The sequence below is a fragment of the Mus musculus genome, chromosome 10, assembly GCF_000001635.26.
Source record: "Mus musculus strain C57BL/6J chromosome 10, GRCm38.p6 C57BL/6J".
Taxonomy (NCBI): Eukaryota; Metazoa; Chordata; class Mammalia; order Rodentia; family Muridae; genus Mus; species Mus musculus.
In genome coordinates, this window is record NC_000076.6 from 31,586,363 (window position 1) to 31,610,406 (window position 24,044).

At 42.8% G+C, this 24,044-nt stretch overlaps 1 protein-coding gene across 1 annotated transcript in view; it reads right to left on the reverse strand.

The window, feature by feature from the left end:
• Rnf217 (ring finger protein 217) overlaps positions 1-23,363 on the reverse strand; it is a 107,839-nt gene extending 84,476 nt beyond the window's left edge. Inside the window, exon 1 of the mRNA NM_001146349.1 lies at positions 22,022-23,363. Coding sequence (NP_001139821.1) covers positions 22,022-22,822 — 801 coding nt within the window. The 5' untranslated portion in view covers positions 22,823-23,363. The remainder of the gene's footprint in view (positions 1-22,021) is intronic.
• Between the last annotated feature and the right edge of the window lie 681 nt (positions 23,364-24,044).

Consider the following 24,044-nt stretch of genomic DNA (forward strand, 5'->3'; position numbering starts at 1 on the left):
GTTGTGACATGATGTATCTTCACAGCAATAAAAACCCTAACTAAGGCAGTGAACTGTTGGCATAATGTTCTTGAGCCTTGTGTAAAGGTTGTCTTTGTATTACTCAAATGCTGATTTCTGTACCAGTGGAGTGATGAGAATTGTCTGTGCTCTGTTATTGTTATTCTAGTTGATCAGCACCTGATTCATATTTTGTAAATATTCTTCTCCATCACCTTCTGATTGGCTTAATAGAAAGCTGATGGCCTATAGTAGGACAGGAGAGAAAGGGCAGGCCATCCAGCCAGAGATAGGAACTATGACGGAGAAAGGAACAGGTGCAGGCCACGTGGCAGAACTTAGGTTAGAATAAAGGGGTTAATTAAGTTATATAAGCTAGTTGAGAACTAGCCTAGCTACAAGGCCTAATCGTGCATAAACAAATATAAGTCTCTGTGTCATTACTGGAAGCTGGCAGGTAGAGTCTGGAGATAGTAAACTCTTACACAAATAATTGGTTAAATTAAAAAAAAAACACACATCTACTTTGAGGTTTTGGAGGAACTGCTTAAGAGTACTTGCTGTTCTTTCAGAGGAAAGAGGGTTCAGGTCTCTGCATCTATATGGCAGCTCACAACAAATTATAACTACATTTCCAGAGACACCGAAGCCCTCTTTTGGCCTCTGTGAGCACCATCACTCATGTGGCATACTTACTGCACACAAGCAAGACACTCACACACAAAAATAAATACTTCCTTAAAATGATTTTAAGAGTCTACGCTACAGAGATCAGCACAATAGCATGGAGCTATGTTATATAATAATCAAGATACATTAGCATGGAAAGTAAGGGGTCAAAGACAGACCCACAAAGAGGGAATCTCAACAATAAAACAAGACATTTCGAATCAGTATGTGACACTATCAAAAAAGGAAGTCTGTTTGGCTGGCTGGTAGTTCTTGCCCTCCCTCCATTATAAAACTGCAGCTTTCTCAACACAGGGAGAAAAGGCCAGCCTGGCACTAACTAAAACAAGAAAGGTTACAGAAGAAGGCAAAGTGTTGGCATGAACAGTGATCTCTGGCTTTGCACATCAAAATAGTTAAAAGTTCAAGATCCCTGTCAACCCAAAAGAAAAAAAGAGAGTAGCGAAGTAATGGGAATGTGACGTGAATTGTACTCCTTCAGTGAAGATGTTCATTTCCATTCTTGTGATTTAGAATTCACTTTAAATCACATGGAAGGAAACAAAGGTAGAGGACGATAAACGAAGATCAGGCTAAGTAATGAACATGCCTTAATGAAGCCCACTGCTTTGTATTCTAATTTTAAAAATCTAACAGCATGATGAATGATTACAAACTGTCATGTATTCCCCATCAGAGTTCCTGGAGTCTGAATAGAACAACCAACTTGAGAAAGGGAGTTTAAATCTAGTTACCTCTGATATCATACACTACTGTTATATACTGTGTCACACATCCTATGATGACGACAGAATCTGATGGGGCTAGAACAAATCTCAAAGGTGGCAGTGCTCCTGCATCTGACTTTACATGGATACTTCTGAGTGTGTAAAATAAACATAGAAAGTACCAAAAAACTTGTCTAAGTCTATTTAGGTTACTATAACAAAATCTATAGTTGTCAATGTATAAACAGTGGGCACATCTCTTATGGTTTTAGAGTTGAGGTATACAAAGAGCAAAGTGCCAGGAGACTGTATCCAGAGAGGTTCTGTTCTTCACAGATGAATCTTCTCCATGGCCTCAGGGACTGGGCACAAGTTTCATCCATGAGGAATTATAACCTTTCAAAGCCATTCCATGAGCTAATTGACTGATTGTTTCAGGTGGTGTGGGAAACAGAAAATGTAGCTTAACTATGCTTTTTCTTTCCATGGTTTCAGGGACCTAGTGGCCACTTTAGATTGAACAATTGAATAAAAATAAAAATAGATAATTCATGTTTTAAGTTGCATGGTATGATGGGATTTTCCAGTCCCAGGTGAGTCCTGGTGGCACATGAAAAATCATTTTGACCAGCATTTCCGCCCCATGTATATATTTGCTTAGACATGCTTTATCCCTTTTTGTTAGAAGATCAACAGTCGGTATACTTGAGCTTGTATTTCAGTAACCTGCAAATGCTAGTCTAATACTATACAATGCTAGTGTCACTCATTCCAACAGTTAGTTGTATCTGTCTACTTGACACATTTGAGGACACCTAAGAGTGTCAATAGGGGACTGTGGAGATCAAATTGGCCTGTGGGCCTGTCTGAGGGGGGCTGTCTTGATTATGCTACTGTATGTGGGAAGCCTCAGCCTGGATTTGGATCCTTAACTGCATGAGGGTAGAGCGAATGAGCTGAGCAGTGTGTGTGCATCTATTCTTTCCTGCTCGGGCCTGTGGATAGGACCAGCTTGACTTCTCTAAATGGACGGTAACCTACCCTAAAACAACCCCCCTTTGCCCTACATGTTTTACGTTGGTGTATTTTATCACAACAACAGAAATAAACGCAGGAGCCTCACCTCACTTGTGATCATGTACACTCTGTGCTAGCGTTTCGCACAACCATCATAAGATGATAAGCATGGAATAAACACAAGAAGGTATGATGAGAAACTGCACTCTTACTACAATATTATGCCATTATCACTATTTCATGTAATTATTGACAAAGCTACCAATCTTATTATGATTAATCCTAGTGTGCCTAATTTGTTAAACTATTATAAGTATGGATGCACCTATAGGAAAATATATGCAGAGTACAGAGTTCAGTTCCATCCTCCGTTGTGGCTACCCAGTAAGGTGTTTAGAATGTATTTCCCACAGAAAAGGAGGGACTACTGCCTAAGAAAGACTTTTCGTTGAAAATAAGATACTCTATAAAAGTCATTTTACAATGATAGTCATATCTGTTTTTCCTTGCCTTGCCAAAACAGCTCACTGAAAGATAGCTGACTCCTTCTCATAGCCCTCAAGCTGATCAAAGGCAGCACATAACACTTTTAATAAACTGCTTAAACATATCATACTTCATCAACATTTGCCTTTGCATATCTAATTTATCAAAGGCATGATTGTTTACATATTATAAAGATATTAAAAGCTGTTCCAAATTAATTTTGTGAAAATGGCTATATTATCAAGAATCTACTGAGTCTGTGTAATCCTTACCAAACTTCTAATAACTTTCTTCACAAAAATAGAAGGAGAAACAAAGGTCTTAAATGAATAGCTGAAGCAATCCAAAGCACAAAGAACAACGCTACAGAGTCACAAGACATAATTTAAAATTTACTACAAAACAGTATCTGTAGGCAAAACCAAAACAAAGACAGATTGATGACTCAGAAGCAAAAGTCAGAATCAAATATGCACCAAACATCCACCAAGGTTTCCACAAAATGCCTAAACATGAACTGGAGAAAAGACACCTTCTTTGCCAAGTGGTACTGGGAAAATCGGCTTTCAATGTGTCGAAGTCTCACCCACGCAACTCAAAGTGGATCAAGGAGCTTCGTGTAAGACCTGAAACTCTGAAACCATGAGAGGAAAACGGGGAAAACATTTCAAGTTCAGACACATGATGGTTTATATTGTCAGATTAACAGGATCTGGAATCATCTAGTAACAAGGCTCTGGGTATGCTTATCCGAGATTATCTAGATTATCTGAACAGACATGAGATGATTCACATTAACTATGAATGGCCTTTCTTGGTAGTGTGGACTTCTGCACTGACTAAAGGACACATAGCTGAACGTTAACATTCATCTCCCCTTGATTCCTGACAATGGTTGCAATGTAACCAGTTTCATGAGCTTTCTTGCTGGCTGGTAGGCAAAATGAGTCCTTCTCCCCTTAAACTGCCTTTGTCAGGCTATTCTGTCAAATCAACAAAGCAGTAACTAATATATAAACAAGAAATTTCTCAAAAGGGTTAAAACATCTGAACATCTGAAATAACAGTGAGAACTGATGAAAGGTAGTTCATGAAATCATTAAATTTTTAACCAAGGTCACAAAACAAGGTGAGCACACTGAATGAGAGAAAATGACACCCCAAATCAAATAATCCCATTAGTAAGTGCATAAAGGAAACCATTAGACACTTTTCAAAAAATAAAGTATAAGGGGTGTGGGAGAAAAAAAATAAGGTATAGATGAACAATAAGTAAATGAGAAATGTTCAAGCATCCTTAGTCATCAAAACTACAGTGTGTTTCCATCACCCCCCAAAGCAAATGCTAGGGAGGGTGTGAAGGAAGAAACTCTGGATACTGCTGGTGAGAGTGCAAATAAGGCAGTCACTGTAGCTATCAGAAGGAAAGCTTCCCCCAAACAACTATTATATGATTCAAGTATCCTTCCGAAAGTATATTCAAAGGACTCTAAGGCTGCATTCCTGAGGAACCAGCATATCTGTTTAGTATAGTATAACTCAAGGTAAATTATAAAATCAACAGATTTCACAAGAAAGAATATGTGCTTCTTAGACATATATTCTTTCATATATAAGGCATAAAAGTGTAAGCAAGCACCCTTGAGGAACGGCGAAGGAGAGCTATAGGGAAACAAATATGTCCACAGTACATGCTGCAGTTAAGTAAAATGTATTTATGCAATTCATCACTGTTTATAATGAATATGACCAAACAAGGGTAGAAGAGCTGGAGAGATGGCTCGGTAGTTAAGTGTGCAAGTTAAAGGCTGAAGAGATGGCTCAGCACTCAAGGGGGCCTATTGCTCTCATAGAGAAGCCAGGTTCAGTTCTCAGCACCTACATGGTAGCTCACAACAGTCTGCAGCTCTAGTTCCAAGGGATCTTACACAATTATCTGGTCTCTGTGGGCACTGAGCACACATGTGATACAGGCAAAACACTCATACATATAAAATAAATAATTCTAAAACTGTTCTAGAGTGCATGCTATTTTTCCAAATGGACCAAGTTCAGTTCCAAGCACCCATGTGGAGTGGCTCACAACTACCCTTAACTCCAGCTTCAGAGGATATAATGTCGTTTTCTAATCTCTGTGGGCACCCACACTTACACCACACACACACACACACACACACACACACACACACACACACACAAATGCAAAGAAATCTTTTATTTTATTTTTTCTTAAAATAGGTGAGCCTGGTAGTTGTGGTACTTGCCTTTAATCCTGGCACTCAGGAGGCAGAGGCAGGTGGATTTCTAAGAGTTTAAGGCCAGCCTGATTTACATTGAATTCCAGAACCTCAGGCCTACACAGAGAAATCCTGTCTCAAACAAAACAAAAACAAAAACAAGCTAATATTCCTTATTGCTCCTGTGTAATCTGAGCAGTGAGCAATATGTGGGCAGGTGACTTGCCTGGCCCTTTATGAAAAGGTCACCATTTGGGAAATCAAAGTAGAATAAAATAAGGCAAAAAGAGTCCAAATTCCTGTAGAGTTAAAACGTTCTGCTAACATAAAATACAGTGAAACTATTCAGCTTTCCAAACATATTTTATAAATACTTAAAATACTGAAGTATTCCTGAACACTACCCAGTACCTTTCACTAATGATACCATCTACTTGGAAAATCTCTGACATTTAGTAAACACTACTCAGTAGATTGGCTTCTTCTAGTCATAAGCTGAACTGTATGTACATATTTATACTCTCCTAAAATACCTGCAAAACATACTAGAGCACAGATCTATGTTAAAGGTAAACACAAGGTAGTTTTCATATATGGAAAAACATCACATTGGCATTAACGCCAATTGAAATGTTACTGGTCTTATAATAAACATAGAATGTATCAGGAAATCCTCAGGCACTGAGGGAAATAAATCAGTGTGTGGGAGGGAGGGGCCACTCAGTTACTCAGCATAGACCCAACAGAGCAGACCTTTGTTTAAGCAGCCACTTTATCATTACATGCTTACTGAAAACAAAGAACAGGACAGCCACATCAAAACAGCACACTCTGTGGATGGCAGAGCTGTGACCCCAGAGTCTGAGTCATTAAATGCAGAGGAAATGTAACTTAGTACAGAAAAGAACACTGTTACAAAAATAAGAACCAGAAAAGGGAATATAGATAATTAAACACAATTAAATAGAGAAGCAAAGGGCACTTACTAGCCAACTCAATAAACAAAGGCGTGCATGGAACAGAACGACCAGTGCCCACTGTTGCTGTAGCACCTTTGCTGTCTACATGAGGAGAGGGTGGAGCTCTTGTTTGTTTCACAGGGTGGTGAAGGCTAAGCACTAAGCATCAAATTAAGCACAAAATTCCTTTCAAGAAAAACAAAAAGGCACTTTAAGGGGGAGGGGACACAAAACTGGCTCTAATGGGTAAAGTAACTACAGACAGTAACATATATAGACAGATACTTTAGGGCAATGGCTTTTTACACAGTGCCCCCAACCTACACAAAAGCAAGCAAGCCAACAGAAATCCATCCTAGACAAGGGAAATCTGGCAGGAGAAACAAGCTAAGGAGACGTCTGTCAGTGTTGCCTGGGAGATAAGACTGCAGCTGGTATACAGGGTTGCACAACCTCCAGGCCTTACAACAGAGTGGCTGCAGGCACTGGCAAGGTCTACTGCTGCCGCAGAGCACCCCCAACACCTTTGAAAAGCAAAAGGCAAGGCAGACATAATGCAGACAAGCCATCTGCAGCACCTGCATAATTGTGCAGATCCACTGGCCCCTCTGCTGTCACAGCAACTGCCTCCTAGTCACGTCCCTACTGCTATCTTCCCCTCTAAACACAGTTTACATTCCACACAGAAGAGAGAATCTTTTTAAAATATTAATGACATCTCTACAGCTGTACCAAATGGTCCAGTGATTTCTCATCACAGTTGGAATAAAGTATCGATTTCACAGAGGAGCGATAGAATCTGACCCATAGCTGGTCTGTGCGCCCTCCTCCACAGCTGCACACATGCTACTTCCTCCTGTTTCTGAAGAAGGCCAAGCCTTGTCCGATTCGAGCCCTCTGAAGCTGGGACTCCAGTCTAGGCTCTACTGTGTGGGAGGTCTTAGTTCTGCTCACCACCTTTCACCAGCTCTCAGCTTTTCTTCTGCAGCTGTTACATAGACTGATCCAGTCCCTTCTCCAACCATCGTCAACTACACATTCTATTTGCACAAGTGTGTTTTGATTTGTGTGTGTATGTGTGTGTGTTTGCTTACTCTAACTCACAAGTGTCCAGCCCTTAACCTACTTTCTACCACCTTCTACAGCAACAGCCACTTTTCAGATACCAGCCAAGTTCCAACTTTCACTACTTCTCAAAACACAGCTCTCTCTTCCTAGAACTGCTGTCTCCAACAATCCATAACATACAACTTAGTGTCATAGATCGCACCCTAATCTTTGCATGAGGAGCTTATTCTTCACATGTTGATTTTTTAAATGTTCTGGGAAAACTGATCATGGACTACTGTATAAAGACTCACCTGTCTCATAAAGATGAGTATGTGCTCCCAAATATTCTGTGCTCTGATTTCATTTTAATAGGATATGAACACTCAAGTTGTTCCTCCTTCCCACGCTCCTCTTATGCCCACTATGTACTGACGCTAGTGAAGGAAGAGCAAGCTTTGGACAGTGAGATTCCTCTCTGGAGAAAGCTGTGAAACTCTTGGCTGACTGTTCAATCTGTGATTTGTTAGTCCAAAAAAGATGACAAAATTAATTATTCCCCCACCTTGCCAGAGCTCTGGTCTTATGATCAGCAGCAGACAGGTCCTTCCATGACTATGCAGGGTTAAGGATGTGGCCACTGATCAACAAGTTGCCTGTGAGAAGATTGCCTACTTGACCTTGACCTCATTAGCTAATGCTCTGAGCAAACTTACAGGGTCCATTGAGATTGTAACAAACCAAGAGGTTACCGAAATGGAACAATCCATAATATTCGGTGACTTTTTTTCCCACATCTTAAGTTTAATGAACTAATTAACCATATAAAAGCAACGCCATAGAACTGCCTTTGTTAGTTTTGAAAATTTAGTCAGCTGTTGATGATCTGGTTTCTAAAGTCTGCATTCTGCTCATTTTGACACTGACAACAATGTATCACCTGAGGACAGATGAAAACTTTGCATTGTTGCCTATGTTTGATAATCCTTAACTGACTTTTGCCTCCCATGCACGGCTTATGGGAAAGTTGCTGCTGCTAAATACATAGCACACAACCAACCACTCTTGCAGCTAAATACACAGCACTAAATTTGTAAGTCTTTAAACAAGCAGATCAGAAATCTCTCTGAAAATCTTCATTTATACAGACACACAGAAACAAGCCACAAATCAGGGAAGACTTACTATGCTTTCTGCATCCCCTCCTCAGCCTGCCCTCTAAGCACTTCCTTCTTATTAAGACTGACTAAGACTGACTCACAGGTACGGTTAGAACTCATGAGAACACAAAAAGTAAATGTTAGAATTATCTATTTTGATCAATTCAAACTACACTTGAAACAAAGACTTAACTGGGAAAGAGTAAACTTGGGTATTTCAAAATCAGCAAATATCCTTGTGACACAAATATGTAACTCTCAAGTTAACAAGCAGACAGTACACACACACACACACACACACACACACACAGTACATATGTGTGCATGCAAGCACATACACACACACAAAGTACATATGTATGCATGCAAGCACCCACACCCACACACATAATTTTAAGTTAAATATACCAATATACTATTCCTTTCTTAAGTTTTGGGAACCTAGCATTAGGTGTTTCTTCCAGAAACAATCTTGAGAAGAAAACAATGGCAGCCCATAGGGAGAGAAGCCACTTAAAGACATCAGTAGTTAAATAAGACTAAATGGGGACATGTCTGTCGCATCCAGGGCATGTCTGGCAGTGGGATAAAACTGACCTTCCTGCCAAGGTCACATATTGAAGCAGAAAGTGTAGGACAACATGGCCACATCGACGTCACTTTTACCAGAGGGCTGTTCATAGATAACTATGAACTAATTAAATTATAACTAGAAGGGAAAGTATCTTATAATGAATTCTCTCGTTTCCCTGCTGCGTTCGATTGTTCAGCGACTAGGAGAAAAGACTGTAGTGACTGTACTTGTCACACACAAGCCAGAGCTAATCAGCCTCACTGACACTAAGAATGGCCAATGATCACATGAGGGAGCATAGCAAGAGTGAATACCACAAAGAGAAATGATTTGCCAGGCACCCTGTAATTAGTGTCCAGTTCTACAATAGAGAACAGTATTGAGGCAGTAGATTAAGAAGACTTTAAAAGGGATTAGTCATTCATGTGAAGGACTAATCTTTGAATTAAGTTACCTGAGCCAGAGGGAAAGGGCTACATCATGCAAACAATATATACCTCGATTGTAGATCCCCTCCATTAGAGATCCCTCTATTGAAAGATACCTCTTATTAGAGATCACTGTATTGTACATTTCCCTCCATTACAGGTCCCCTCTATTATAGATCCTCCTCCATTACAGACCCCCTCGGTTATAGATCCCTCTATTAGACATCCCCCTCCATTAAAGATTCCTCTATTGTAGATCTCCTCCATTAGAGATCCCCCTACATTACAGGTCCCCTCTCTTATAGGTCCCACTCTTTAATAGGTCCCCTCTATTACAGATCCCCTCTTCATCAAGTACAGAGAAGCAACTTTTGAGTTTAATACACTTGCTTCTGGAAATTTCAAGTTAACTCTTCAAGGAGACACTAAGCAAACAATACAATCATCCACGCACACTAGGACTACAATAAACAACAAAACTCTAACGGTGAGTTAATAAGGATTAACTAGAAGGGGTAATTCTAAAGTATCCTTAAATACAATACCAGTTCCATATAGAATCTAGGTGATAAAAGAATCTGCTGTATCAGAAAGCTTAAAATTGTCAAGGGAGACTTCTAACTACCACTTTGACTAAAGATCTGATATAAAGGAAGCTATACTAGAGACTACGCTAATACTAATTATTAGTAATACTAATCAGAATAGTTAAGTTGAGCTTGACCCTAGAATACTTCAGTTACAGTAAAATTAGGTAATTCTGAGAAGGAATAGCTTTCATGTGAGCCCTTATAAAATTATTCAAACACAAAACACAAAAATTAAATCTTGTTAACCGATATAATGATATATTGGAAATGTGTGAATGGTTGGGAAAACATAAACATTAAACAAACAAAGTAAAAGCTGAGGAGTGGTGGTGCAAGCCTTTTTTTAATCCCAGCACTTGGGAGGTGGAAGCAAAAGGATCTCTGTGAGTTTGAGGCCAACCTGGTCTACAGAGTGAGACCCAGAACAGCCAGAGCTACACAGAGAAACCTTGTCTTGAAATACACAAACAAACAAAAGCAAAATTTTACCACCTAAATTAAAACTGTTTCTGGGTTTTATCTGAAAGTGTGTGGTAATTACTAAAATAGGTCTCTCAAGTCCTTGAAGGAGGAGGGTAAACACCCCTTCCCACTGAGCATGGGTGATTGCTTTGCCCAGGTGTTACTGAGTACTTGCAAATCAGGGTGAAAAAGGATTAGCTGGCATTCGCCTGGTTGGACGCTAGCTTTCGAGAGAGCCTCCCTAAGGCAGAAGTAACCCTGGGACAAGCTAGGGCTTTGGTAGACAGCCACAGCTGAACTCCCTGACAGCAGCTGCAAGCCCAGTGAGCATGACATCTGACCACCATCACACGAGAAACTCCAAGAGTGAACTAGCCATCTGAGCAGTTCCCAAATTCCTGACCTTCAGTGTCATGGTCAAAATAAAATGGTCATCTTAAGTCCCTGTGATCTGAAAAGAAATTCATTAAGCAGCAGGCACAGTTATCAGAGCAAGGGTTACAACAAAAGAAACTCTTCAGTGATTGATAGGCTGTTGGGAGCGATTGGTAGGCTATTGGGAGCGACCCTGTTTGAATGTTAACTGCCTTGTCAGCCATAAGTGCTTACTTACAAAGTCTTGGCCTTATGGAAAAGTACTAGCTTAGTTGAGATTTCTGTGGGAAACGTTGAGGCCTCTGTAGGAAAGTACTACTCCCAGTTAAGAACAAATAGCTATAGATCTTGTGGACAGGTACCTAGCAACCCACTCTGTTCTGTTCCTCCTGCTGAACTTTGTACCTAGCCAATATCCTGCTTTTGGGAACAGGTGCGTTCCCTCAGAAACAAAGCGATTCTGCGTCATCCCCCTCCCCATATCCTGCTTCTGTGGGCATAAAACCTGCCTGGGAAAAATAAAGTTTGTCAGCTTGATCAGAATTTTTTGACTTACTGTCCGTTCTTTGTGTTTCTTGCCCCCCCATTCTCTCCACAGGTGGTTCCTCATACCTTGTTCGACTGTCCCATGGGACGGGACAGTAGGCCAATATGAGACATACTCCAGCCATAGCAACTAGTCACATTTAAATTTTAAATATATTGAACAAAAATATGTCAAAAGATTCAAATATTTACCTTTCTAACCTAAGCTTACCGCATTTTCAACCACTTCCTTTGGTTTTAATAAGTATTAACTAATCACTTATCAATCCTGGATGCCAATCCAAGGTGCTAGTTATGAAGATAGTGAAGATACTGAGTAGAGTCCCAGAAATTCCAGAGTCAAACAGCAGTCATCCTACAAGCATGTGTGAGGACACGCTGACAGAGTAGAAAGGACTCTAAGAACACTGACAGCAAGGAAGGGTCACATGGGACTTGGCAGAGATCTGAAGGCCAAGGGAAGCTGACCACAGAAAGGACATTATGCCATAAGAGAAGACAGATACTTGGTGACAAAATAAGGCTAAAACCATAGGCCACATCACGTACTACTGGCAGTGTTAGGAACCAAGATGTGTGTATGAGGTAATGGAAGTCATGTTCTGCAGGTTCCCAAGCAAGATAAAGAAATAGTGAGCATTTCATTTCAAAAGACTGTTTGGGCTGCAAGGTTTGTTTCTGTGTGACAAAATGCCTCAGATTGTCAACTACTAAGAAACAAAAAGCGCAGCTAGGTCAGTTTCACAGGTGGCAGTTAGTTTCTGGTCACTGGTCCTGGAGCACTTGGACTGTAGCAGCATAGCACTCCTAGGTGGGGGTCCACAGCTGAGGAGGCTGCTATCTCAAGGCTCCAGAAAGGGGAAAACAGAGAGAGGGCAGGGTCCCAATATTTCCTCCAAACCATGTCCACAATGTTCCAACTTCCTTATCCTGGTCCCTACCACTTAAGAATGTTATCAGTTCAGAATATACTCATAAGCAGAAGAGAAGGCTCCAAAATCTGGTCCCTTGAGAAGACATTCACTATCTGAACTACAGCATTATCTAGTACAGTGTTATGCACACTGAAAACACCATTGTAAATTTATTAAATATAATGAAATAAATAAACCCACTTTACATGCACTATTTCTGTGAAAATTAGTTTGTGCACCTATATATAGTGTATGTGTGTAAATAACAAGTGTACACGTTTGGGGCAGGGGGTTCCTAGCTGCATGTAAGCTGGGTTTGCTACATGCTGTCACACCTAGCTTTTTACCTGGGTGCTGGAGATCCAAACTCAAGCCCCCATGCTTGCCCAGCAAGATGCTATGGAAGTGCCTAAACACAACAGAACTAAGCTCTTTATCTACATACTCTTTTATCATTAAACACAGAGCAGGAAAGGGGCAATTTAGATATAACAAAATAAGTAGAATCATCCAGAAAGACTCTTATATTGTTTTACAGCCATAAACGAAAATAGTAGAATGCTAATTCATAATATCTAACCTGAAACTAGAAGAATGAGGAGAAACAGAAGCAGAGAGGTGCACAGCAAGGCAAGAGTGAAGGCTCTCCTCAGACATACGTCATGTTACCAGAGGCAAAGACTCAAGAGTGCCATGCGTCTTTGAAGAACAAAAAAGGTTAACATGGCTCCAGGCTTGAGGCTACTTGAGGACAAAACTGGAAAGCACAGGAGTCAGATCACTTAGGGACATGCACACACAGAGCTCACGCTCTACTCAAAAAGCAAGAGGCCACCAATGGCCAACTAAAAAGGAGAAAGCCAAAAATGGCCATGGCTTTTAAAGAACCCTCTGACTTGGGTGTTGGGAAAGAGATTGGAGACAAGATTAGAGCACAGGAATGGAGTCACCAAATCTAGGAGGAAGGCACTGAAGAGACAGCTCCACAGTTAAGAGTGTTCCCTTGTTCTTCCAGAGGACCCAAGGCTCACAACTGTGATTCCAGTTCTAGGGAATGCATACACTTTTCTGCCCCTCATACACACCTACATATATGTGATATACACTCACATGCACGCACATACATATATACATACACACACACAGGTATACATAAATAAAGATAAAATGTTAAAGAAGATGGGGGTCAAATGGAAGGCAGGAGCAAAGGAAATGGAAGCAGAAATGAATAAACTTATAGAACTCAAAAAAAAAAAAAAAACACCTTAGGACTTGGGGCAGAAAGAGCTGCATGCAAGAGTAGAAAGAATGCAGCCCGAGTTTCTGAACTGGGTATGATCGATGCAAGCAGCAGGGATTCCTGAAGCAGAAAACCAGCTCTGGGAAGGCAGAGAACAGAAGCAGGAGTCCATTTTGAAAATGTAAGATGAACTGTCTACAGGTAGGTATGGGTGGAGGGAGTATCCTGCTAGAAGTGGTCAAAAGATAGACCCTTATAGTCAAAAGGGAGGAAGAACAAGGGCTTCGGACAGTATCTCAAGGCAAAAGCATACGGAGGGCCCCTAAACCACGGGAGTGAATGAGTATCGGCAAACACTGTGGAAAGGCTTAAGGGCCATCCGGACACCATTACTAAGGGATTGTAAAGAACAAGTTTAAATAGAGTAATGACTCTAAGGAAGAAAACAGGAAGGAGCACAATCAACAAAAGTGAGCAGCAAATCAAGCCGGGTTTCTCAACTGAGTTCCCACTGCTTACTCATAGCACGCTTCCCTGCAAAGTCCCGTGCAAGTTCCCACTTTCTTAAACTGTGTAACTATGTTTCTTTTCTGTCTTCAGTTGGGAGAATTGGACTCTCTGTGATATACACATTTCCTCCCTGGAATACTCCCTTCCTCATCTAATCTGCTTTTTACTTTCACTTGGTTCCCACAGTCTGCTCTCAACACAGACAGTAAGTCCTTCCAAAGGGATGGAGCCACCTCTCAGTCCCTCACTCCGTACATCTCTCATCCCTCTCAGAGAAAATGGAAATTATTTACATTATTATGCCCCCAGCTTTGCCCAGGCCTTTGGTCAGCATCACCTTTTTGATTAGTTAACACATTTCAAGGCTATTAAAAGGGCTGCCGGCTCTAGAACCAAACAGATTTGAACTTAAATCCCACTTCAACATTTGCTAAGTCAGTGATTTTGAGAAAGTTATTGACTATCTCTAATTTTCAGTGTTCTCACAGAATGTTCAACTATATAGGTCCTCTACCTTGAGGGCAGGGGGAAGGTGTCGAACAAACCTTTCATGGGGGTTTCATATCAGATATCCTGCATACCAGATATTGACATTATGATTCATAACAGTAACAAGATTACAGTTATGAAATAGCAACAAAATAATTGTATTAACATTTCTTAAAGGGTCACAGCATGAGGAAGGTTGAGAACCACTGTCCTACTAGCTACACCTTGAAATGAAATGAGTTGTCCTATTCACTCAGACCTACTCTAATCTGAAGGCCAACTGCACAACTGCCAGTGAAAAAAGAGCCATTCACATTTAACAGCCTTGTTGGGAAAGCTGATGGTCACTTTCAGTTATTGGCCTGCTGGGACTCACACAAGAGACAGAAGGTTACTCCTTCTTTCTTATATTATGCGTGCGTGCGTGCGTGTTTGTGTATGTACACAGGGGGTATTACACATGGACTTGTCTGTATATACTAGTGTAGAAACTAAAATTCCAAATCAAGTACCTTCCACCTTGATTTTTTGTTTGTTTTACAAGATCTCTCAATAAATCAGGACCCTACCTACCTCTGCCTACCTGGGCTCCAAATTCAGATCCTCATGCCTGTCGAGCAAGCACTGCATCCCTGGTCCACAACCCCAGCCCTCCTTTCCTTTTCAAGGCGTCTTTATTCATCTCTATTCTCAACAAACTGGCTTCTCCCTCCCAAATTCTGGTTCTTTTCTGGGACCCATACTCCATAGACATCTATGCAAATTGACAGGACCAGAGTTAGTGCTCAGCCTTCTTCTCTGTTATTCCTCTCAAGGTGACATCATTCAGGCTTCAGACATTAAATACTATCTACATATTACCAATGGCCCAATTCATATCTTCTGCTCAGATCTCTCCTCTGGTGCCAGACCTATAGCAGTCCTTCATGAATGTCTCAACAGCATTTTATACTTAGCCTTTCCAAGTCCTTTTTTTTCCCAAACCTTGCCCTCCTACCATGCTTCTCCATCTTGCTGAGCAGCAAACCCACTTTTCTAAATGTTCTGACTCAAATCTTGACTCATCTTTAATTCTTTTACTCTCACGTCACATGCAATCAGTAAATCCAGTAAACTGTCAGCTATATCAGTAAAATATATTCAAAATTCATACAGTCCAAAGCATACAGCTCTCTCACTTTAGCCTAAACTATATCTTTCCTGCTTGGAATGGTAGCATCCTCTTCAAAATGATCTTTTTACATCTACTTGATCGTTACAACACTTTCTCCAGAGATTCTAAGTTCCTTCAAAGGAACATGTACCTGGCTACACTTCTGTTCAGTGCCTCCTTGTGGCTTCCATCATATGCAGATGAAAGGCAAGCCTGCCTATAGCCTTAAATCTCTGCCTTCTGTCATTTTACCACACCCACCAGACCTGACATGTATCAACCACATGGGCTTCCTTGTCATTCTTGGCATACCTCTGAAACTCTTATTGCCATTTTCTGATGTGCATATGGCCTGTTCAACTGTTGGCTTACAAAGGTCTTAACTGGAAAGGGACTTTGTAAAAGAAACAACACCCCCCACCCAAATGATAAACTTAGTAACAATCCTCTTCTTGGTATCTACCAACTTTTCCTTGTTTCTTTTTTCTCCATAGCCCTTGTTGCCTCCAATACAGAAAATAATTTACATATTATCTTCTTCATAGCCTGGCATATAAACTCCACCAACTCAAAGATTTTGTTATCTTCTTTCCTTTTATCTGGAGAGCAGGCAACAGTGCCTATAATACAAAGGGTACGGACATTCAAGTTAACTAACATGAAATGATAAACTACAGATGAGAATAATTAGAGATTAGATTTGAATGTATGGTTGTTCTCAGTAATTGTGAATATGTACCCATATCTCAAGCATAATTATCGCAACAGAGGTGATGTAAATGAAATGGTTGGAAGTTATAGAGAATGGGAGATACTGAAAATTATATTCAATAGACAGTGAGTTGTAATTTTATGACAGAACCTAATTTGAGAAGTTTCATTTTGGTTTAGCATGTAAAATCCTTCTAACAAAATAACTGTAAACAAAATAAATACTTGTTTTAACTTAAGGGTTTGAGAGTGAAGCTTCATGGCCAATCACGTGATCATATTATAGCCCTAGATTCAATCAGCTGCAGAAAAGAAAAGAAAAGTTCGTTCTTTCTTTAAACACCAAGCAAACTGTCATGAATGGACCAAAGCAAAATTAGCTAAAATCATGTTTTCTCTTAAGTCAGTGGAGTAAATATTTTAAATAAAGAGAGTACTTACAAATATTCTATTTCCAACAAATGCAATATATTCTGAAACATGCATGTTTGTGTGTGTTTGTGTGTGTATATACATATATATGTGTATATACACACACATAAATATACATATACATATGAACATGTATATACAGATTTATTATTTTGGATTAAACATAGTAACAGGAATCATAACACATTAATAAAAGATTAGTTGGTTCCCATGGTGGTCTTAAAAGCGACCAGAGACTAAGAAAAGGAGGAACAAGTACCTAATCTCTTTCAAAAGAGCTTTTAACTGAAAGCAAAAATACAAGGTTATAAGATGGTTTCCTGAGACCACTTAACATGTCTACAAAGTCATGCAAAAATAGTATATAGGGTCATTGTAAGAAACTACCGCCAGCTGCCTGTCTTTGTTGTCTATCACACATTCTTAATAAAATGCTGAGGACTCAATCTCTAGCAGAATACTTTTCATCTAGTACCTCGGACTAAGGAGAGTTTCAGGTTTAAACAATGAGCTCCATTCACTCTCGAAGGAAAATAAAAATCACATCTAACCAGGTGGCAGTAGCACAGGCCTTTAGTCCCAGCACTTGGGAGACAGAGGGAGGCGGATCTCTCTGACTTTGAAGCCAGCATGGTGTAAAGAGTGAGTTCCAGGACAGCCAAAGCTATCCTGACAAACTTTACCTATGTGAAGACAATGATACTCAAACTCCATGTTCAATAAGATAGAAATGTTTACCTGCTTTAAGGAAAAGAATGTAAGTTAAACGTCATTACCTATGAAGACCGGATGACTTGGATTTACCAATGAGATATTTCCCTTTGGCCCTAGGTCACTTTTCTCTGCTGACTACAGTAGCAGTCATGTTAGGGCATTATCATGTAGCAGTTGTTTTCTGCACACTGTCTAGAAGAAATGTGTTCTTTGCTGCTATAAATACCCACTGGACAGGTGTACACATTCCAAGTCATAGGAATCTACCAATGTCCTGTTCTGAGCAGTGTGCTAAAAGCCACGGCAGCTGCTACCTTGACCTAGTCTGTGAGTAAGCTCAATTCTTTCTTTGGGTTATCCAAGGTACTTAATGTTAATATTTCATATTTATAAGACATTGTTCTGTCTAAATCAAAATCATGAAGGAAAGATATTTGTGGACGGTTTCTGCAAAGCCAAGATGGCAAGAGATTATCTTTCTTCCTAGAAGACCGTGGCAAAGGCCAAACAAGCTGAGAAGATCGAAACTTGGGAGAACCTGGGAAACCGGGAGATACTGCTGTTGTCCTGGGGACTGTGTTAGCCACATACGACACTGGAAAATGCACTTCTGAAAATGTACGCTCAAACATGCATATACCTAAGCAATATAAACCAAGGTAAGGTCCACTCTCTGCCTTGGTGTACCATGACATCTAAATCAGTCAGTGCAGTGACTGATGTTCTAATGCACGGTTTAATCAGAAGGTACAAGGTAACTAAAGCACTGTAACATCCCCCCAGCAAGGCTTACCCTACCCTATCATAGCACGGAGACACTGCCGCTGTCTAATTGTGTGGCCTCTTCTGAAATGCTGATACCGACTCATCATCCTTGGCCAGAGCTTCAGTCCCTGAAAGTCTGCTCCAAGTCTGAAAGCATTTCTAGTTCCTAAATTTCTGTCTTCTTTCAAAGAATACAGCATTGTTTCTCAGAAGAGTCCACTTAACCAGGCATGATTCCAACTCGCAATTAATATGCATTTTAATGTTTTTATAAAATGTTTAATACTGATTTTCTTTACATTCTTAAATATTGTTAAATAATGCACTAAGCATGTGGCACAAACTCAAATACAAAGACGTCACTAATAGGTCTAACACATCCTTTGCCCCATAAAGGTCTTAAGAGGCCTTGAAGTCAAGGCTTGCCACATTTGTTTAGAACAAAAATCTTATCAGATGAGAAAAGAAAACATGCAACATCTCCCCTGCCTATTTTTGTTGCTGTTGTTGTTTTGTTTTTGGCATTGTGAATCAAACCTAAAGAGTCACACACAGGCTAAGTAAACACTCCCCCACTGAGCTATATATAAGTCCAACCTCCTGCCACTCCCTACCCCCAACACACACACACACAAACACACACACACACACACCTTCTTTAAAATTAGAGACAGGGTCTCACTACATTGCTCATGGAGACTTTGAACTCACAAAGTTGACAGGCAAGCCTTGAACTTGAGATCTCTCTGCCTCAATCTCCCAAGCAGCTGGGATTACAGATCTGTACCATCAGGCCTGGCTGCAACCACATATTAAGACATAGTTTCACTCCGGCACTGGTAGATTCTCCACAGATCGCTGTCTACAGTTACATTTCACTGAGGAGAAGATTTGGGCATAGATGACGGTAAAACACAGACCTCTGAATATAAAGATGATGAGATGTTAAAATTCAGGATCATATCAGAAATATTACAACCACGATCTTGTACTTTATCCAATGGAAAAAGGCTTAAGTTTGTATAAGCTAAAAGTTTGCTTAAATTCTTTTAGATAGAATGGTAAATGTAGCCTATTTTATTTATCGGCCTTCAGTGTTTATCTTTTACCTTAAATACGAAAAATATCCAGTGCAAAATTTAGCACCTAAGCTTTCTGGGGTGACCTTAGGTTCTTTACAAATTCAGTACCTATTGAGCAAATATCTGTCATTTGCTAAATAGGCAGAAATTAACAAAATCATACAGAAACTCCTGTTTTCACAGAAGCTATCTACTTAGGTACAAGATACATTAGTGCTATGGAGAAAAGCTAAAACCCAGGAAGAGACACAGGAGTGTAGGGTAAGGCTCAACCTTTAAATGGTAGCCACAAAGTCTGGGGAAATTGTTCAGTTGCTAAGAGTTTGCAGCCTACATCTTGAGGCTCTGAGCTCAAATGTCCAGCATCCATATAAAATGTGAGCATGCCTGCAACTCCAACACCGGGGAGCAGAGGCAGGTGGACTGCAGAACTCATCCAGATAGCCTATGTGAAACACTTCCTATGCTTCAGGTTCAGTGAGACACTGTCTCAAAAGGAGGAAGGAGAGAGCAGGACATCCAATATCTTCCTCTAGCCTCTGTGCAAGTGCACAAATGTGCAAAACCCATGCACACACATGTGCAAATGCATACCTACAAAGACACTCTGTGAAGACCACAAGGACGATATGTGAATATACAAAGGTGAGGTGGTAGACAGAACAAGCCAAAGGACAGGGAGGCAGATATCTAGACACAGAGAACAAGTACAGTGTCCTAAGGTAGAAGCGTGCCTGCCATTCTGGGCTTAATTTGTGCTGTGATTGTTTGAAATAGTGTCTATTTCATGCTGCTGAGATTCCTGCAGGTTGTTTTGGGAGGTCAGGAACACCTGATGTCATAGATTGCAGACACAGTTCAGAGAGTGCTGTCACTTCAAAGGAGTCTGTTGTAGGTGCTGCATGCTGTGTGCTGTGAAGACTGAGGACTCAGCACTCAACCTGTTCCTCTCCCCCCTCTCATTGCAACTCAAAACACCAACATCCTAAAACCAACTTATGCTGACAAAAAGAAAAAGAAACTGCTTCAGAGAAAGGGCCTATTGTAAATAAAATGAAACTGCTAGGCAGGGTATCAATCCACCTGAAATACCGACCTTGAACATAAAACCAGCTGGTGTTTGTAAGAGCACTTAGTAGGTAAAGATTGGAGTTGGGCATAGTAGGACAAAGTTAATCACAGAACTCAGGAAGAGGAGGCAGTAGCCTCAAAGGTTAAAGGCCAATCTGGGGTACTTAGCCAGTTAAAAGGCCACCATGGGCCACACAGCAACCTCCTGCCTATGAATGAATAGATGAATGACGAAATAAATAAATGCTAAGTGCTCCTTGGTATTGGTGTTTACATCACATTAGATGCTACTCTGTAGTATATATTTGAAGGAATTTGCTCTCACCACGACTTCTCTGGAGCAAGGCCCATATCTTAGGAATGTCTGGATCCCACCATAAGGCTGTGCACACAGCATTATCCATACAAGGGTAATGTCATAGAAACAACCCCAAACAAGCAGCAGACATTCCTGTTTAAATCTCCACCGGTGGATACATCCCAAAACAGACACCATGGTCTCTCAGGGGCATGTGGCTAGTCTCAGCTGCTTGGGCCGAGCTCTTGTTAGTGTAATGTTCCACTCCATGTAAGTTTGCCTTTGCACTTCCAATTGGGCACACTCCACCCTTTCAGACCAGACTCCAGCAATGCAGCTACCCACAAAATACACAGGAACCACACTGTTCAGAGCCCGGTTCAAATGCCTTCAGCCGATACAGACAAACAAATCAGTGTCCAGTCTACGGAGACAAACAGGCAGGAAGGGAACAATTTCAGTGCAGGGACGATTAGAAGACACATTTTAAAAATATCTGAGCAGTGGCCTGGAAGCTGAGGTAAAGCAGCGTCTGGCACAGAAACGCTGGCACCTGAACAGACAAGGTTTTGAAAGATGAATAGGCCTAGGACAATCAGACATGGGATCAAAGGGCATTAAGGATTGTGCAAAATGCTGTCAGAAACACCACAGACTGAAAACCATGAAGGAGGGTTTCTCAAGCTTTCCAAGAAAAAAAAAACCAACAAGCCCGTCAGAAGAGGGTGGAGGGAGGGAAGGAAGTTCTGCGTTCCCCTGTTTGGTTAAACCTTTGGTCTCTCTGCTTTGTTTTGCTCTTTCTGTTCTGTTTCTCTCTTGAAGAGATAAAAGTATTGTGCTGGCTTAAAATTTCAGTGGAAAAAAAGTATTTTAACTTCGGTGTGGAAGGGTAGGCAAGAGTTTTTTGCTCTTTCTTCTTTACATTTCGCTGGCTATATACAAAGGCAACGAATTTAAAAGGCAGGTTATCACAGCCCTGACATACTAATTCCAAACCTTCTCCTCACCAGGTCCACAAATATTTATTTTATGCTCACTGTCTGTTAGTTTCTGGGATGCCAGGCCTGTGAGGCAGTCTTTCTACTTTCCTGGGAACAAGCTCTTGCATGCAATCCACAGACAAAATAATCAGAGGGCAATCCACCTCATTCCTCTAGCAGCTGCCAACCAAAACCTGAATCTCAGAGCAGAGTTAACCAGCCAATAAACCAGTGTGAGTAAAATACATTCAATAACAACTAGAACGCCAGCAATTGCTGGAGACCCTGGATAAGGGGACCGGTCACCTCTGTCCTTGCTAGGAAGTTTAATGCCTTGCCATGGCGATCAGGGCTGAGGGTGGGCAGAGAGTAGTGGAGAGTTACCTGAGAGCTCAGGTAGATTTTGAGGCACTCCTCGCACACCGCCTTCTTGCAGCAGGGCAGGGGCTTGATGGGTTTGTCTTCCAGGCACACCCGGCACATCAGCACCATGAGGGGCGCATAGGGGTCCCCTACTCCCCCCAGGCCAGAGTAGGGTGGAGCCCCTAATAGGCCAGGCACGGAGAAGGGCTCCGGAGCCAGGTAGAACTCCAGCTCGATGCTGCCGCCGTCGGGGGAAAGGGGGTCAGCCGGGAGCGACAGCGGGGAGCTGGGGAAGGAGGGCGGCGGGCTGGCGGGAATCGGCCCCAGCGGTGCTTGAGGTGGGGACTCCGACGGCGACGGGGACTCGGCGGAGGGGGCCTCGGGCAAGTCGCTCTCCACGCAGTACACGGAGCAGAGGACTTGCGGCTTGGCGGGGGGCGGGTGTCGCTGGGCCAGCACGTCCAGGAGCAGCCCGTCGGGGGGCTGCTGGCCGGGGGGCGCCTCCCGTGGCCCCGCTCCCTCCGCCTCGCGCTCCAGCTGCAGTTCCAGACTCTGGGGGTCCAGGGGCCCGCTGAGTGGCAGTCGCGCGGGCTGCCCTGCCGGGGCCCGGTTGCTCGCAGGCTCCTGGACACTCGCGTCCACGCAGCCCGGGTCTCTGCCGCCGCCGCCGCCGTTCGGCCGTGAAGAGGAGGCTGCAGCGCGCGGCCCGGCTGTCCGGACGCGGTCCCCTCGCGGCCTGGGGGACTCGGGCTGGCCCGCCGAGCCTCCGCCAGAGGCCCGCGCCCCGCCGCTGCCGCTCACCGTGCTCTGCTCCTCGCCCATCGCCGCCCGCGGCCTGCGCCGCCGCCGCCCATCCAGCCGCCCGGACCCCCAGCCGGCGCCGGGCAGCGCGGGCAAGCGGCTCCGCTCCACTCGCGGCGGCCCTTCTGCTTCCGGATCCCTCCTCCGGGGCCGGGACGCCCCAAGCGCCCTCCGGGGAGCCCGGGCTCCCGGGCCGCAGCGTGCGGGCAGCCGGCTCCTCCTCCTCCACCTCGTAGTCGTCGTCTTCCTCCTCGTCCGGCGCGGCCGGGCACCGCCTCGAGGACTCCGAGGGCCTCAGGCTGAGGGGGCCCGGCCCGCATGCACGTCGCGGCGCTGCCGCGGACCCGCGAGTCCCGGGTGGGGCGGAAGAGTTCCCGGGAGGCGGGAGGAGACGGTCAGCCCCGCGCCATCCCTGCCTCCGCGGCGGGGCGCGCAGCCGGCGATCCCGAGGGTCGCCGGGCCTGTGGCGTCACCGAGAGGTGGCCGAGTCCGCAAGCAGTGGCTGGTGTCCCTGGAGGAGAAGCGGGAGACCTCCCTCTCCTCGTGCAGCACCTAGGGCCCTGCTCCCTCCCCTCACCCCACCCCTTTGGCACACACCTCCCCACACGTACACACATACGCGCGCGGGCGCCCACGCACACAGTCGCACGCACACAGGAGTGAGGGTGATCTAAGCTGAGCTGTGCTCTCACCCCTAAGAATTCCCACTCGGCCCCAGCCAAATGCTTAAGCGCTTGCAGGCGCCCCTTAGTGCTCTGCTTTAAGTAGAACTTCCGACAAAAACTGCTGGACCCTGGGCTCTGGACGGAGAACACACTGGGATGTCACGCTCGAGAAGTAGAGGCGATGGTGTGCATTCTACCTGGTGCGATAGGAAGGATCTTCGAAAACCATAAATAACCCAAAAGCACTTGTCGTCTGCTCCTCCAACTATAATATTTACAAGCACTAAGGAATAACTAATCTGACATTTACTGCTTTTCCTCTGCTCAGTGTTCTCTCGCGAATTATTTTTGTGGGCTCTTGGGGTTTTGTTTGTTTGTTTGTTTGGTTTTTGTTTTGTTTCTGAACCCCTTTAAGTGGGTAGCCTGGCCTGATTAATCAGCTGGATCATCATTAGGAATCAGGGAAACTTATTAACATAACCATATTCATACCCAAAACTGTTTCCAAGGCAACAATTATATCTCAGCCAGAACTTAATTATGTGTTGATCTATCTTTATTTTACAGGAAGTATTAGT